This window comes from Ziziphus jujuba, chromosome 10, assembly GCF_031755915.1.
Source record: "Ziziphus jujuba cultivar Dongzao chromosome 10, ASM3175591v1".
Lineage (NCBI taxonomy): Eukaryota > Viridiplantae > Streptophyta > Magnoliopsida > Rosales > Rhamnaceae > Ziziphus > Ziziphus jujuba.
Genome location: NC_083388.1, coordinates 21,394,614 through 21,411,642, shown reverse-complemented (window position 1 = coordinate 21,411,642; position 17,029 = coordinate 21,394,614). Strand labels below are relative to the sequence as shown.

Below are 17,029 nucleotides of genomic sequence, written 5' to 3'. Positions count from 1 at the left end.
ACAATAACTGTTCTGTAAGTGGATTTCTTTTTCTCCTTTTTTCTTTTTTTTTTTTTTCCTTTCCTTTTGATACAAACTGCTAATGTTTGTGCATGTCCTCCCGTTGCAATATATGCAGGTCAAACCTAGAAATATGGTACCGCCATCAATCTATTCTAGCAGAAGTTTAAACACAATTAACAATTTAACTAGCATCAATGTGGAAGATAGATAATAATTTAGTTCACAAGAGCATCAAGTTACATAATATTATTATCCATTTTAATAGAAAATAATACAGTTGAAATACTCAGGATAAGAAAGATCATCAACCAGAATGATGCATACAAAGCATTCAGCGAACATCCCCATGCAAATGAAAATTAACTATCCCAAGTTTATCCTCATCTCTTTTTTCCTGGACCTCACCAAAACATTCCATAATTTGCTTGAAACTTATCATATTCAATAGCGATCCCTCGAGTCTAAAGATTGGCTTCGTTCTGATCTCACCTAAAAACCACATCACAGCCATCATTAGAGCCTGCTCGCTACTTTTAAGAAGAAACTAATTTATGACAATGATTGCTAACTAAAACAATCATACCGACGGTGATAGGGACCGAGATACGCTTCTTGATCTTGAAGGAGATCTGCTCAGTTTGCGTCGAGACCGCTGCATGATTTAAGTAACAATAAACTATCAACAAACCCATAGCATGACTTTTGCGCGATATATGACAGTACAGTCAAATGATACTTGACTTACAGATGAGAGTGGGGACTTGGATCTTGACCGAGATCTGCAAAAATTTCACAAAACAGTCGAATTCAACATCAACGTTAATTAATTCTCCAAAAAAAATCAACATCAATTATTTCCATAAACCCATTACAAAACATCAACGCCAGTTCCACATCAGAGTTACCAACTCATAAGGGAAGGGGGGGGGGGGGGGGAGGGCGGGGGAAAAAAAAAGGAGAAAAGAAAAGAGAAAAATAATCTTGAATCTTTAGAACCAGGTGAAACAGGACGGCTGACTCAAGATCTCATGATCTCTCCACCATGTCTTGATTCAAGTCAACCAATATAGTAAGGACCAAAAGGTGCCAGTTTAGCACCATATATCCTAGATGTAAGAACAAATTCATCCCTGATCCTTGGTGCAAGTTAGAGCCTGTAGTTTCAACTTTCCAATGTTTATACTGCTGATTCATGACTGTCAATATAACCCACAAAATCCAGCTTCAGAAATGTACATCATTAAACTAGCTGTGTGTGTCTAGCACCATGAACAACATATGCAAATTATTGAACCATTAAGGTTTTCAAGAGGTGCCCATTAACACAATGGAGTTACCTCAACCAAAAGAGTTGCAGGCATTGAGCACCACATCCCATCAAGTTCCTAACATCCAGTCCCCAGGTCTCCGCAAAGGCCAGATCTAGCAAACAAAGAAGTAAACCTTCATAAACAATGTAAAAAACTAGCCAACCTTCAGAGACTTCTCCCAATAACCACCCTTATTTGATTGATTTTTTTTTTTTTTTTGGTAAAGAAATAATTGGGGGAATAAAAAAAAAAAGAGAGGTTACTAAGATAGTTTATGGATCATCACAGAGGGGCTACAATGCTCAATTAGAGGTCTGTTTTTTGGAAAAAGAAAGAAAAAAAATTCTTATACTCTATAAAATGACAGAATTTGAAAAAAAAAAAAAAATATATATATATATATATAAAACTATATATATATATATGCATAGAAGTTCAAATGTAATAACCAGATTTATTTTTATTTTTTTTTCAAACCCCAGAAAGAATGATGAGGAAACTAAAGAAATGCGATAAAATCCACACTCGTTTTCAACAGAAAACTCATTGAAGAAGAAAAATCCAGAATTTGATGTCATTGCCATTGACATTAGGATTTTAAACAGGACTCCTGAATTTCTTCCAAGAAAACAAAGCACATATCAAATCTAGGAAATAGCAGCTCTAATCGTGGAATCAGAATATCATATCAATGTCGGGGTAATGACCTAGAAAATACAGATGCATAATCCTTGCCTAAAGAGCTGAACCATTCTGAAGCGGTGCCCTAATTTTGGCTGAGACTATACTTAAAATGAGTATCAACCTACATTTGCTAAACAAGACCATGGAGCTATCCACCAGCTTACCAGCTTAAGTGAAACTATAACATCACACACAACATCTGACCATCACCCAGTTAGTGTTCCGAATAAATGACATTTCAGAAAATATAATTATTCCTTTATGCTGTAAACAAGTTTCATCCAACTTTATGTTAGAAAGGTCACTCTGCCATCATGTAGCATTCAACACAAGAGGAGGTAGTCATCTTGTTCCCCAATCAGAATCAAATGTCAAAAACCCTATAATGCCAGCCATTTTCTATGAAGGACTCAACTCTAATTGAGCTGAGAATGCATTCTCAAAACTGCTTACAAAAAGAGCAAAACTCAGATAATATAGGAAGTGTATACATTGACATCGCCAAGCTTTCAATTCGAATTATTCCACATGGTGTATTAAACAGCTACTAGCTACCAAGAGTTAGGACTAGTGGGGGAAAATTTATGAAAACCTTAACCAAGACAATCTAAGTTCTATCATAAGTTATGGCATGCAATAATACATTAATTAGGATCACATATAAATGTTGACAGCTTATCAGGTCATCCTTTATTTTTGTTTTTTTTTGGTTCCTCCATTGCAAAGAAAATCCTTTTTGATTGGCATGAAGGAAGAAAGAAAGCAAAAATAAAGCAGAAAGTGAAAGGAAGCAAGAAAGCAGCTCGAGGTACATCACCAACAGTTTTGCCTAAAGTAGGAAAACAAAATAACTAGAGCCTATAATTACTGGTTGTTAGAAGTTGAAGTTCTGCTGAAAATCAATGGAAATATTCAATAATCAGCAGATGTAATTGACTTGAATAACAGGAAAAGAGGGACATAACAAGTAAGATTCTCTTAAACATAATTTTATACCCAAAAGCTTAATGAAAGAAATGAAAATTTTTTTTTTCATGTAAATATACACAGAAACAAAATTTTCAAAATCACCCTAAAAGATATACCGATATTCAAGAAATGGAAATAAACTCAACAATAAAGAGCAAGAGGCAAAATGTGCATACCTCGAGTAGGAATGTGCTGAAACAGACCGCGAACGAGATACTGATGGAGAACGTCGTGAATATTTGTCCCTTGGAGATATGCTGCAAAGAACAGACTTTTAATCAGCTAGCACATTTACATAGTATTCAAAGCTTACATTTTAAAGAAACCAAGTGGACCTTCTGCTCCGGCCACCATAACTACGGCTATAACTAGGGCTTCGACTTCTCGACACATATGGACTACGACTACGACTTCTAGAATAGCTACGTCTGGAGTCATAACTGGGGCTTCTAGAGTAGCTTCGCCTTGAATATTCCCTCACCTGCACATGGTAGAATAAAAGATCAAATATTACAGACATGGAAACGAACATGCTGCACGGTAAAGTAATTGCAACATACCCGAATATAAGACCGGGAAAAAGCATTTCGAAATTCAGAGTCATCAAGTTTCCTTATCTGCAGATCAAATCAAATCACCATTAGGAAAGAATAAAGAATTTCTATAATATTTGTCAATACCTCCCATCATTAAACTCATATTGAAAGGGGCAATTCACTGCAGAAAATGGATCCTAGAGAAGAATTACAAGTAGTTAAGTAATATCAACTTACAGCATATTTCATGTCATCATAATTTGTGTAATCTACAATTCCTGTCATCCCTACAAGTAAAATGCAACAGAAAAACTTAGATTCCAAATGATATTTAGCAGCCCTCAAGTGAAGAATATTTTGGTATATTCAACTTACCACCACGATCACGGAAAACTTGAGAAAAACAGACATCACCAGCACGGCGCATGTGATCCTGATGTCAAAATACATTATAATCAATACCCTTTTTCCATTATGAATCCAACCAATTCTATGCCTTTACAGTATGAAGGAGTGAAGAACGAGGTGTGGAAAATGCATGCATATGAGGGGAGCAAAAATATTAACACTTACTTTCAAGTCTTGCCATGAAGCAGAAGGAGGTAATCCCGTAACCAGCACTGCACAACAGGATGACATTTAGATAAAATTCTCAACTGAACTTTGCTTGGCAAAAATAAATAATAATAATAATAATAATAATTAAACGGCAGACATGCATACCACGATAGTCAGAACGCCTGGAAACTCCACGGCTGCTGCTGCTCCGACTGTGACTGCTATACCGGTCTTTTGATGATGAATATCCTCGTCCTCCATGTGCGAGTTCCACCTGTAATGGTGAATGAAGACCAACTATGAAATGTTGGAAACAATTTTAAATAATACTGGCACAGAAAAAGATGTATCACTGGGGAGGAAGGAAAAAAAAAAAAGGAGGAAATATGCAATTATGACTGACCCGTAAGCGATACCCATCAAAGTCATATCCATCCCGACCGTAAATAGCATCATCAGCATCACGGGGATCTTCAAACTGCATGTCACAATTTCTAGTAAGAATCATGTGGCTTGAAAGAAACAAAAAAAGAATTGGTGAAACCAACAAACTCACTGCAAAGTTCAGTGTTCAAAAAGATATCACTTCAAATAAAAGTAGAGGCAGCTACCTTAACAAAAAACAAGATTTCACCATTATAATGCAAGTAACTAACTCACCTCGATGAAAGCATAACCTGGAGGTCTTGGAGGGATCTTTAAATCAATGTCAACAATGGGCCCATACTGCAATTTCACAGCAGGAATAAACATTTGGCAGTTAGCAACAAGCATAGACTCATAGACTAGTAGTAACCAAAACACTTTAAGAAGTTACACCTATTGCCATTACCCATACATCTTTCAGTATCTAGCCATGTTAGGTATGCTAATTCCACAACATGCCAATCAATCCATAATAATTATACTAAGGATGCCACACTTAAATACACTCACCGCATAAATTTTACCCAGATAACAAAATACATAGATGCTCACAAGACATGCAATATTTCACTATACGGCAATGAATTATTCATAAAACAAAAAAGAGAGAGCTTTTTGTTCTACAAGAAACCCTCTTCAACATAAATAACAGAATTTCCACGTGTTTGTTTCTAAATGAAAAAATCCACACACATGATTCAATTTAAGGAATCATCGTAATACAATCTTAACCATATTGATACTGTTTCTAAATCACAAATCTTTTAAAAATAACCATCAGCAACACCAAAAGGAGAGAGAGACAAAAATTTAATTTAAAAAAAGAAAAAGATTATAAATTATCTCACAGGTAAAAAACTATATATATAGATATATATATATGTGCAAATATATATATATATATATATATATAAATCTAGTATAATTTTCACCACAACAAATTCTGAATGAAAAACTTGAAAAATAAACAGAAACGGACAGACCTTTAAAAACAAATCTTCAATTTCTCTCATCCGAATGTCCCCAGGAAGATTTCCAACGTAGATTGTTCGACTGGCTCGGCTACTCATTTTTTTTTCCCCCCTGAAAAACCACAATTCCAGTTACTTTATCCAAAAACTATTTTACATAACCAAAAATAAAAAAAAAAATAAAAAAAAAATAAATCATAACAGAAAAACAAACACATAATAGGTTACAGAACCAATTCCTCACGGTTCGATAAATATGACTGTATATATTAGGAAATAAAAAATAATAATAAATAAATAAATAAATCGTTCAATAAAATGAAAAAGAAATTATCAAAATTAACTTGAGGAAAAAGAAAAAATCAAAAATCAAAAATTTCGTTTTTCTTGGTATGTCATATTGAAACTCAAGATTTAATTTTCTTTATAAAATAATTTTGCAATTGATTATCAAATATTAAAAATTGTGAGGAGAAGAAGAAGAATAAGCTTACCTTAGCGTGAGAGAGTTCGCAATTTGGAACAGAGAGCGTGCGAGAGAGAGAGAGAGAGAGAGAATGAGAATGGAGTTTCGTGGGGTCTGAAAGATTTAGTAGCTTCTGGTAAATGAGGTGAGGTGGAAGAAATTTGAGGTTTATAAAGGAAGGCTCTGGAAAGAGAAGGATGCGATTGCGTGATCATCATGTGCACGCTTTTTATTATGTGGCTTAGATCTTGACCGTCCGATTGAATGACATCACGCCAAAATTGAAGCGAGAGATATGGTATTAAAAAGTGATTAATGTTTTTTTTACTGTTTTCATTCATAAAAATTACTAAAATAAAAGCGGAATCTCCACCTGCAAACTTGTCAGGGAAAAAAGCATCTTGTTGGTACATATCATGTTACTGTGCCTACGGACTAGATACTCTACCAAACATACTCTACGAACCATCATTACATAAAACAAAATATTATATAAAAATCGAAAATTTCAAAAATATATAATATAATATATCCATAAAAAAAAAATCATTTTATTTTGGATGGTAAATATGATAAAATATGTTAATCAAATTGGCCTTAAGACATTTCTCTTATCTTATTGTTGTACCAAAACTTAACGTTTTTGGAGAAGAAGTCCAAGTAGTTGATTTGACCATGTTCTTGTGTGTAATGTATAATATTATTATTGATGTTAGCGTGTTTTTTTAATCAAAAATATTATTGTTATTTATTTTGTGGAATGGAACAGCAAATCAGTTTTTATTTTTTTTGTTGTACTTTTATTTTTTTTAGGGGTTGGCCTCAGGGTTTGTTTGTTAAGGGCTATTTCAAGCCCATATATTACTTCGAGCTCATGGATCCAAACATGGCGACTCCTACTGATTCCTTTTTTTTTATTTTTAAAGGTTATTGACATTATTAAATTTTTAACTATATCAATATTTGTAGTTTTATTCTTTTTTTTTTCTTGACAATTCGGTCCATAAATTTCACTTTTAATTCATTTTAGGTTTTTAATTATTTTCTAATATAATTTTTAAAAGTTTTGACATATATTATATTCTTATTATAACATTTTGGTCTTAAATTAATTTTTAATTTAATTTTTATCATTTTCAGACATGAAATATATTTATTGTAACAAAAAACAAAATTAGAAAATCAAACAATCCCTTGAAACCTCTGCATCTTGCTAAGTACTTATACTACACATCTCAAAATCTGCTAAAAAATAATTAAAAAAATTATTTAGGAATCAAAATATATCAAAAATTAAAATTTAATAATTAAAGTGCCAGAAAAAAGTTTGAAAACCCAAATGCAACAATGAATATAATTCAAGAATTAACTACGCCAAATTCCATTTTTGTGTTATTATGATATTATTTTTATTATATATGTTTTTAGAAAAATATAGATTTAATTTGAATCATAGTATCAACGGAGTTGATAACATATTCTATACAACGGGACCCCAAAAAAAAAAAAAAAAGGAAAAAAAAAAAACAGTTGACAACACGTTCTGCAATACTGAGTCTCATATTTCTTTAGGTTGTGTATGGAAGATTTTCTTTTGTTTTAATAGAATATTCAAATGTATAGAATTATGTATTATTTAAATTGATATATATTTCATTTGTTAAAAAATTTGCTTCGTATCTAAGTTAAAAAATAATTGTCTGATTTCTCATAATCAGACTATATAAACTAAAAGATAACTCTACATTGAAACTTTTTTATCAAAATTTTAATAAATAATAAATTGACATTATGTAATTGATTTTTTCTTCCATAATTATAAGACTTCAAAAATTTATCAACAATTTATATATTACTATATAATTGTTTATTAAAATTTTGATAAAAAAATTTGGTAGATATGATATTACCGAAATTATAATGTTTTTCCACTTTCAAATGACAAATTGATATAATTTTGTGAATATAAATGTTTTCTCTCTAATTTAACAAGGAAATTATCACATTATGAATATGGACATTTTGCCGCGTTAAATGTTTGTTCGCCAAGGATTGAGACGGCTCAACATTGGAGTTGACCACCGTCAATTTGTACGAACAGTCACAGCGCAGGTGCACCAGAAAGAGAGTGAGAGAGTGAGAGAGAGAGAGAGAGAGAGAGAGAGGGAGCTTTATGGGCCCTAAAATTTTGGGCAGCGCCCACCTTAGAAGTTTGGTCCAGTGAACCCCAAATATGCGGTGCTCATACTTCTCTTATATTACATTAAAAAAATAAAATTAATATTCACAAAAAAGAAAAAAGAAAATAAGACTAACGATGAAATTTACAATAAAGGAAAATACATTATCTTAAAAAAAATTGTTTCCTTTCTGTTCACATAAAAATTAATATATATTTATTGGATGCTCATATTTCTTTTATATTACAATAAAAAATAAACACAAAAATAAAGAAAATAAAAAAATAAATCTAATGATAAAATTTACAATAAGGAAAATACGTGATCTCAAAAAGAAAAAAAGTTTCCTCTCTGTTCACATAAAAATTAATATGTATATATATATATGTTTATTGTCATTGTTTTAATATGTCGATTTTAAATGTAAGTAGGTTGTAAACAAAATTAATTTCAGTTGTAGGTGTAAGGTTTATTTATTTGAAAAATTATTAAAAGAAAAGTTTATTATATTGTTAGGAGTAGAAATAAATTTTTAAAATAATCATATTCGTAATTAGTTTCAGAACATTTTGTTTGTATCTATGAAAATAAAAATTTAAATAATATAAAAAATAAAAAAATAAATAATTTGTATTTAAATAATTTATTAAAAAAAAAAACAGTCACGTTCAATTATTCAAAAAAAAAAAAAAAAAAAAAAAAAGCAGTCACGTTCACTATTTTAATTTCCGCCCACGGATTTGCAGATTTACAAGTTCGCCTTTTCTTCTCGCACGTAAAATATATATTTAGGATTTCGCTTCCCATAGTAACCAAATCAAACCGTCTTTCGTTTTCCTTTTCCTTTCTCTCTCCCAAAAAAATATCTCGGTTTTCTTCATTTCTTTTTTGTTTTTTCTCTAACATGGCGGATTCAAAGAGCAAATTAGAGTCTGTGAGGGAATGGGTCGCTGAGCATAAGCTTCGTACTGTTGGTAAATTTCCTTATTCTTTTGTGTTTATTATTTATATTTATTTATATTATTATTTTTTTTAGTTTTCTGCTATCTGGGTTTCTGATTTGGAATCCCTTGAAAAAAAAAAAAAAAAAAAGGTTTTGGATCTTCATTTTTGTTTTTTCATTTGAATTTTTTGTTTGGGTTTTTGATTTGTTTCATATTGGGAAAAGGATGTCTATGGCTTAGCGGAATAGCGGGTTCAATCGCATACAACTGGTCTCAACCCAACATGAAAACCAGTGTGAAGATTATTCATGCTAGGTAAAATTTTATTACTTTTTTATTTTCATTTTTTCTTTCAGATTGTTATGGTGTAATAATTCAGGTTAATCCATTTTATGTTAATCATTTTTTTAATTTATTTGGTGTTAAACAAAGAGAATGATCATTAAGGATTTTTGGTGAACAATTGTAAAAGGAAGGCCAAGACTTGAACCTAGATTCACTTTTGATTTTCATTAGAAGGAAAATTTGGTGATCTTGGATTATTTATTTATTTATTACTTTTGCCATTGATGAATTGAAAAGAAAGCTTTTAATTATGTGTTCTTAACCGTGCTTATGCTATTATACTCGCATTCAACTTTAGGACAATTTTCCTTGAATTGGAGGTTGCTTGTGATGTCTCATACCTCAAACATTGCCCTATGGCTTGTCAATGTCTTTGATATCTCTCTACCATGAGCTCACATGGTTTGTGGTTTGTTGATGTCTCTTTGCCATAAGCTCACACGGTTTGTTATTTGTTGGGTTGGATTGACTTATGGATGAAGTTTGAAAATTTATTCAGACTAGTGAGTAAGAAATATTGAAAAACTTTTGGTGAAAATTTATTCAGACAAGTTAGTGTGGAATATTGAAAAACATTTGGTAGCTATAGTTCAGTCTTCCCTTCCATATAAGGCTCTTCTCTTCCACAGAGCCTGCAGCTCCCTTACGTATGTCGTGACAAAGATTGTTTCTATGCTGTGCTCCTTGTGCAAGTATATAAGACCCTGCCTAGAGTTTATATGGTGTGCACCAAGGGAGAGAGGTCGTGTATACAATAAGACATTGCTAGTATCCTGTGTATAATATATGACCAATTTTGTTTGATATTGTCTAGGTATATTACAATGAGAGCAACGTTTGAGTTTACTCCTATGTTGTCTATTGCAATGGCTGTTACATGAGCTTTTTAATACAGAAGATGGACATTAGTGTTAGTTTGACATAACGTGATTAAATCCTTTTGATAGATGGAAACACTTTCCCAATACAGCCTTTAACATTTTTCCCGCCTTTTGACCATTCTCATACATGGGAAGGTGCTCTTCTGTATTTAAAGATTCGAGGTTATCATGTGTTTTCTTCATCAATAGCATTCCTCTCTATATTGAAATCGAAATATTAACTTCAGTTGCTTGAATACTTTAAAGGATTAACTTGATATCAAGCAAATGGTAACTGGAATGACATCTCTCAGTCTATTCCAGAGTTTATGCAAAGCATGTAATGTATTATGCTGTCCGTTTGTGCATACTAACCTGAAGGAAGAAATCTTACTTTAAAAGAGAATTTTACCCTGTTTACATTATTGGTTATTTTTGTTGTTGGGCATTCTTGAGTGTACCTCATTTAAACAATTGTTTCAAAAAAATATATATTGTCCTCAATTTTCTTCCCCTGCTATTGGTCCTTGATTGGTGGTTTATCTGCTTTGTAAAATCTGATATCACCCTGGCGAAAATCATATATTTGAAAATCTTTTCTTTTTACTTGGCTTTTTTATATCTGTTTATATGACATCTTTCTCCTTGCTCACTGTAATTTTCAGGTTGCATGCACAGGCTCTTACACTGGCTGCATTAGCTGGTGCTGCAGTGGTTGAATACTATGACCACAAATCTGGAGCAAAGGCTGAGCGATATGCGAAGTTCCTCCAAGTTGATCCTTACACTCACAAGGATTAAGCATAATATTCCATTAAAACATGCATTTAGGGAATATTTGTTGGGGGATACAAAATCGAACAGCTTGCAATAAAAAGCATTTGTACGGATATATACCATTACAATTCTTAGGGATGTTTTGGGTTACTTTAGCGTGGTACAAATTATGTAACAAGTGATTAGAAAGAGAGCTCGAGGGATGTCATATACGACTAAACAATTGGGTTCAAATTGATTTCTTATTGACCGTAAATTTTTGAATCGTATTCTTGAAAGATTTTTGAAAGAAATGATTGGTTTCTACATGAATAAGAATGTGCTTCTTTTATGCCTTTTCAGAGTATTATTTCTTTGGAAATATCGCATCTGAATAGCTTTCTAAGAAAATTACTGTTGATAGTATAAATTAATGATGGAGACCATACTCTGTTAGCAAGTTTCATTAGGCAAGAGGGTCATTGAGGTTAGATTTAATTCATGGTCCAAAAATAACTTTGATGTATGATTAATTGAATTCGAAAGGAAATTACAGTATAATGGTTTATAAAATTAAAAATTCATTTTGTTTGGTCGGACTGAACGGTTGATATAAAATCCAAAAAGAGTATGAGACTCGTAGGGCCATAGTGTTGGTTCTTTTTGTCAGTGTATGTATTAACATGATATCAAATCATGCTAAATTTTAAGAGAAAACAGAAAACGAAAGGAAAGGAAAATAAGATTAAAAAAAATTGAAGCAGTTATAAATATATTTAATCGTTTGAAAATTTTTAAATCTAAACAAATTGAAAAATTATTATCTAAACAAGGAATTAATCTTTTATTTGCTGCGTTTCAATAAGTAATTTTCCATGTCTACTTGGAATAATAATAAAAAACAAGTAAATAAAATAAATAATAGCATGAAAACCTTTTATGGGCCCCCCATTTTTGATGGGCTCATAGGCTTGGTGGCCTTCAACTGTCAGCGGGCCAATATAAAAGAGGCCCTTTAAAATCGTAACCCTAGCTTCTTCTATTTCTTTCTCAGACGCCGCGCATCTCCATCTTCTGCTTCTTCCTATTTTCTACGGTCGCCGTGGTAAAACTCTCTCTCTCTCTCTTTCTACTTCGCATATATGGGTCTTGTATGAATATGTATGTAGTTTTGGGTGGATAGATTTTGTTTTGGTTTCTATAAGAAATGTGGAAAGTGAAATGTGAAAGGCATGAAGCTGTGAGTGACATACCATTATCTGTTTTCAACGGTTTTTTTTTCCGTTTGGTTTCCGATATACCGAAGTAAATGAAGAGACAAAGTAATGTCAGTGTTTTTTTTTTTTTTTAATAATCATGATTATCGGTTATTCATGTAACCCATTTGTTTTTGAAATTGGAAAGTTGAAATGAGCTTGAGCGTTGTAGTTTGTATTAAATTTTTGGATGTTAGTCTTGGTTAATGTTCAAATTCCATATATTGGAAATGCCCATTACAGATAAACAGCAGCCAAGAACTGTAAATTTTACCACTTATATTTTGTATACGTGTTTGTGGGTGTACATTTTTATTTGTGAGTATAATAGTTAAATGCTCAATATTAAGTAGAATACACATTCATTTGTGTAAGCAATTTTATATAAAATTATAGCCAGTCCATTCTTGGATGGTTCGGATTATGAATGTAAAACTTATTTTGGGATGCAGAGGATAAACAAAAATGAGTAGAGGGAGTGCAGCTGGCCCCAAGGGGAAGAAGAAGGGGGCAACATTTACAATTGATTGCTCGAAGCCAGTGGAAGACAAGATCATGGACATTGCATCCCTAGAGAAGTTTCTCCAGGAAAGGATTAAGGTCGGTGGAAAGGCTGGTGCTCTTGGTGAAACCGTCACTGTTACTCGTGAGAAGAACAAGATCACTGTTACTTCTGACAGCAACTTCTCCAAGAGGTAATTCCTTCTTTGATATATGTGATTTCCATTTATAAAGCTTAGAGAGCTAATGTAAATTTGGTTAGGTAAAAATTTCTATTGATTAACAAATTAAGCTCCATGTCACTTAGGATAGCTACTGGACCTCTTAGATTGAAGTGTGTTTTAATCTTTTCTGTCCTCTTGGCGTCAAATATGCTTTAGTGATTGAATATAGTAGCAACTTTAATGTTTGCTCTCTATTACTTTTTTGATAGCAATGTTTGTATTTTAGGTTGAGAGTGATTAATAGAAATACTAGCGTTGTTACGATGCGATTGAGATAAATTAGCTTATTGAGATACTCTGGATCCACAGAAATATATGCAGGAGTCTATCGGGTTTCTCCAAATAGAATGCATTTTATTTATTCAATGGTAATTAGGTGTTGGTATAGACCAAGGGTGATATTTGAAAATGCATTCAACTGCTTGCTTAATGTATGAAAAGTTTTGTTCGTTTAGTGAGTTTTGGCTTTTGTCTTATTGTTTGTGTTCTAAACACTAATGCTATGGATCATGAGACATGCATAAGAAAGATTACCCTTTTTGTTTTGCAAATTGCGTCTAATCTTTATCTTTAAAATCTTTATCTTTAATTCAACTATTTTCCATGCTTGTTTGGTTCAGGTATTTGAAGTACTTGACAAAAAAGTATCTGAAGAAACACAATGTCCGGGATTGGCTGCGAGTGATTGCGTCCAACAAGGATAGAAATATTTATGAATTGAGGTACTTCAACATTGCGGAGAACGAGGGAGAGGACGAAGATTGAGAGCCTCTGGATCATTTTAGCCGTCAAAGAACTTTGTTTCCTTGTTTCAAAATCCCAAGTTATTTTGTTCTCTAGTGTTGCCAGTGTGATGTTGTTTTTTTGTTGAAAACTAATTCCAGCTTTAAAATTTTGTTTATTGAATTTAGTAAACTTTGAATTTACTCCTATTGTTGGATCATAATACAGAAGCCTCTACTTATATTTATAAAAGTTAAATCATGATTTGATCCAGCTTTCCTTTTTTTGGCGCTAAACTCAGTGGTATTAATTAAGAGAAAAATGAATTCTTAATTTTCTATGATTTCCTCAGAATAAAAAAAGAGTTAGTATGGCTTCTAATTTCCGAATCGAAAGTGTTTTTGGGTTGTTCACTATTAAAGAATGTCATCCCAGTCCATTTATTGCTTTAGACACGTAGACCTATTTCAGCCGCACATCTACATGTAAAACCAGAGCTGCTTTGTCAATGTGTTAAAGATGGCAGCGACCTTGGTTTTGTCTCTGTTTCTGATACTCATTTCCTCCTCTCTTCTTCTCCATCATCGTCTTCCTCATCCTGGTGCCAAGTTAGATCTCAAAGCCTGCAAGTTCAATGCAATATACCAACTGGGTGATTCTATATCAGACACTGGCAACCTTATCTATGAAAAACCAGGTTGTGTTTTCTTTAAGTTTCCCTACGGCGAGACTTTTTTCAACCGATCAACAGGCCGGTGTTCCAACGGTTTGTTGATGATAGATTACATTGGTATATTACATTTTCTTTTGATAGCTTTAATGTTGTTCTTTATGTTAGTGTTCTTTTCCAAGTTCTACATAATCAGAAAACACTGTTCAGTGTAATTTTATTTTTTATTTTTACATTTTTTGGTTGAATATGAACCTATAACTTCCAACCTTAAAAGTTCGTGTTGTAGCTGGTCCTCTCCTTGCGTGGTCCAACTTCCTTCCTGTCTAAATGATCCAACAGTCCTCCATCTCCTGTTGTGGGACACGACATTTTCAAATTATTACTTGATTTTTGATAGATTAATGCTTTAGCTAGCAAGTATGTTCCGGTTTGTCAAACGATATGTTTTTAATTAATGCTCTGTTTTTATGTTTTTCTAATACAAGGGATAAATGCATGTCTTAATTCACCATTATATTCAAATAAATTCATTTTATTGTTTAAGCACGCTACTTTTATAAATTTATTTATATCATGTACTAATATTAGCAACGAATTTTTCAGGCGTCATTTTAAACAAATTTCAATGCCAAAAAAAAAAAAAAGTATAGTTGAATAGGAAAAACAGTTTTAATTTCTTAATATTTCATTTAGAAAACTTTTTCGAAAATATTTATATTTAGTGAAAAAAAAAATGTAAAATTTGATGTTTATTCAAAAGAAAATAACTAAAACCCCAAAAATCTATCTAGAACTCTACTCCATTTAAATCATTTTTAAAAACTCCGTTCTAGGAAGTAAATTGAATTCATTTGAAGCACTTTTCCGCTAATAACTTTAAGTTATGTAACCCAATATACATAATCTTTTTATGTTACTTTGTTGTAGCACTATCAGCTGGACTTCCCTTACTTAATCCTTACTTGAGCAATGATTCATTGTTGACTAAAGATCAAGGCGTGAACTTTGCCGTTGCTGGTTCTACTGCTTTGTCTCCTAATGTTCTCGCTGAGAAGAATATAATTTCCCCATTAACCAACAGCTCTCTCAGTGTGCAACTCCATTGGATGAGCACCCATTTCAATTCACTCTGTCTCAATGCAAGAGGTGACTAATTAATTTACTATACCAAGCAAATCTGACTCATCTATATATATATATATATATATAACATCTATCTATCACATAAATGTTCATTACATTTTTCCATCTACTTTGATATATAGACTGTGCTGAGAAGCTCAAGAGGTCTTTGTTCATGGTGGGAGAGATAGGGGGAAACGATTATAATTATGCCTTTGAGCAACAAAAAAAAACCATTAAGGAGGCCAAGGACATGGTTCCCCAAGTAGTCCAAGCCATAAAAGATGCTGTCCAAGTACTTTTTCCCCCCATTTTTTATCTTTCATTTTCTTTGCAGAAGTTTTTTATGCACCATATCTGATATTATGCAACATGTTTAAATTGCAGACGGTCCTTGGCTACGGAGCTTTGAGAGTGGTTGTCCCAGGAAATTTTCCGATAGGGTGTTTTCCAATATGCCTTACAGGTTTCCAAACCAATGATTCTTCTGCCTACGACGAATATCACTGCCTAAAGGAAGCGAATGAATTCTCAATTTATCACAATGACTATCTCAAAATTGCTATCGAAGAGTTGAAACAAGAGCACCCTAATGCTACCATCATATATGGAGATTACTACAATGCATTCCAGTGGGTATTTCGTCATGCTTCTAACTTGGGTGAGTCTAATAAATCTCTTACACTTTCATAATGGTAAACAAAATTAAAGTTTGATTATGAGATTTTAGGGATGATTTTCATTTTTATTTTTATTTTTGTTTTTGGTTTTGGTTTTTTTTTGGGGGGGGGGGGTTGGTGTCTGTATTTTGAGATATAAACAGGTTTTGATGCTTCATCTCTGCTAAAATCCTGCTGTGGCATTGGAGGTGACTATAATTTCAGCTTAGCAAAGCGTTGCGGAGCTAGTGGAGTACCAGTGTGTTCGAACCCTGACCAACGAATTAGTTGGGATGGAGTTCACCCCACTCAGAAGGCTTACCACTATATGTCCGACTGGCTCATCCGAGACCTCTTACCTCGGCTTGGTTGTGGTCCTGTTTGAGTTTTGTGTTCAAGTTGTGAAACTAGTGGAAATAAGAACATGACTAGCATCAGCCTAATTAAATTTGATAAATAAGGGGCTCGTACTCAAAAGATTATAAATGCATTTAGTTTTTCATAGTATATAATTTACTCGATTCATACTTTGATTTTTGTGAATGACATTTATGGGAAACCCATCTTTATGAAGCTTAGGGAGATTAGATATATAATTTGGTAGGTTAGAAAATTCTATTGACTAACAAAATTAAGCTCCATGTTGCTTAGAATAGCTATCGACCTCATAAATTCAAGTGTGTTTTAAATCTTTTAGTGCTCTTGATATCAAATATGTATGCTTTTGAGATTGAATGTAGATCCTTTAACCTTGCTAATTAGTAGAATTGTTCGGACTTTAGATTGAGCTTAATTAGTTAACAGAAACACTAGAGTAATTTGTTTGTGTTACAGTGTATTTTTGTTAGAAACATCTTATATAT

The 17,029-nt window shown here is 32.5% G+C and overlaps 4 protein-coding genes and 1 long non-coding RNA gene across 8 annotated transcripts; 4 read left to right on the top strand and 1 right to left on the bottom strand.

The window, feature by feature from the left end:
• Positions 1-189: 189 nt before the first annotated feature.
• On the bottom strand, positions 190-6,084 carry LOC107411848 (serine/arginine-rich splicing factor SR30). Of its 3 annotated transcripts, none has more exons than XM_048469136.1 (14): positions 5,952-6,084; positions 5,470-5,569; positions 4,721-4,786; positions 4,464-4,538; positions 4,226-4,334; positions 4,076-4,122; positions 3,878-3,935; positions 3,740-3,789; positions 3,527-3,583; positions 3,302-3,447; positions 3,143-3,223; positions 749-782; positions 587-655; positions 190-492 (listed from the first exon to the last, which is right to left on the bottom strand). In XM_048469136.1, the coding sequence occupies exons 2-14, from the start codon at positions 5,554-5,556 to the stop codon at positions 445-447; spliced, it is 927 nt and encodes a 308-aa protein (XP_048325093.1). In that variant the 5' UTR covers positions 5,557-5,569; positions 5,952-6,084; the 3' UTR covers positions 190-444. The 3 variants fall into 3 exon arrangements, 2 of the variants coding, with proteins under 2 accessions (XP_048325093.1, XP_048325094.1); XR_007239342.1 differs by lacking the exon at positions 190-492 and adding an exon at positions 1,341-1,425; XM_048469137.1 differs by lacking the exons at positions 190-492; positions 587-655; positions 749-782 and adding exons at positions 1,011-1,199; positions 1,341-1,425.
• Positions 6,085-8,864: 2,780 nt separating this feature from the next.
• LOC107411869 (uncharacterized) lies at positions 8,865-11,364 on the top strand. The gene is made up of 3 exons (XM_016019533.4): positions 8,865-9,077; positions 9,272-9,362; positions 10,918-11,364. Exons 1-3 carry the CDS (start codon positions 9,008-9,010, stop codon positions 11,051-11,053), a joined length of 297 nt encoding a protein of 98 aa, XP_015875019.2. The 5' UTR covers positions 8,865-9,007; the 3' UTR covers positions 11,054-11,364.
• LOC132799053 (uncharacterized) lies at positions 9,369-10,653 on the top strand. The gene is made up of 2 exons (XR_009634470.1): positions 9,369-9,943; positions 9,982-10,653. It is a non-coding gene; the product is annotated as an uncharacterized LOC132799053 (long non-coding RNA).
• Positions 11,365-11,954: 590 nt separating the features above from the next.
• Positions 11,955-13,985, top strand: LOC107411818 (large ribosomal subunit protein eL22z). The gene is made up of 3 exons (XM_016019487.4): positions 11,955-12,113; positions 12,717-12,959; positions 13,610-13,985. The coding sequence occupies exons 2-3, from the start codon at positions 12,730-12,732 to the stop codon at positions 13,752-13,754; spliced, it is 375 nt and encodes a 124-aa protein (XP_015874973.1). The 5' UTR covers positions 11,955-12,113; positions 12,717-12,729; the 3' UTR covers positions 13,755-13,985.
• Positions 13,986-14,127: 142 nt separating this feature from the next.
• Positions 14,128-16,652, top strand: LOC107411867 (GDSL esterase/lipase At5g03980-like). 2 transcript variants are annotated; one of them, XM_025071152.3, is made up of 5 exons: positions 14,128-14,502; positions 15,376-15,531; positions 15,651-15,802; positions 15,895-16,168; positions 16,331-16,652. In XM_025071152.3, the coding sequence occupies exons 1-5, from the start codon at positions 14,232-14,234 to the stop codon at positions 16,549-16,551; spliced, it is 1,074 nt and encodes a 357-aa protein (XP_024926920.1). In that variant the 5' UTR covers positions 14,128-14,231; the 3' UTR covers positions 16,552-16,652. The 2 variants fall into 2 exon arrangements, with proteins under 2 accessions (XP_024926920.1, XP_015875017.1); XM_016019531.4 differs by having other exon boundaries at positions 15,313-15,531.
• Positions 16,653-17,029: the final 377 nt, after the last annotated feature.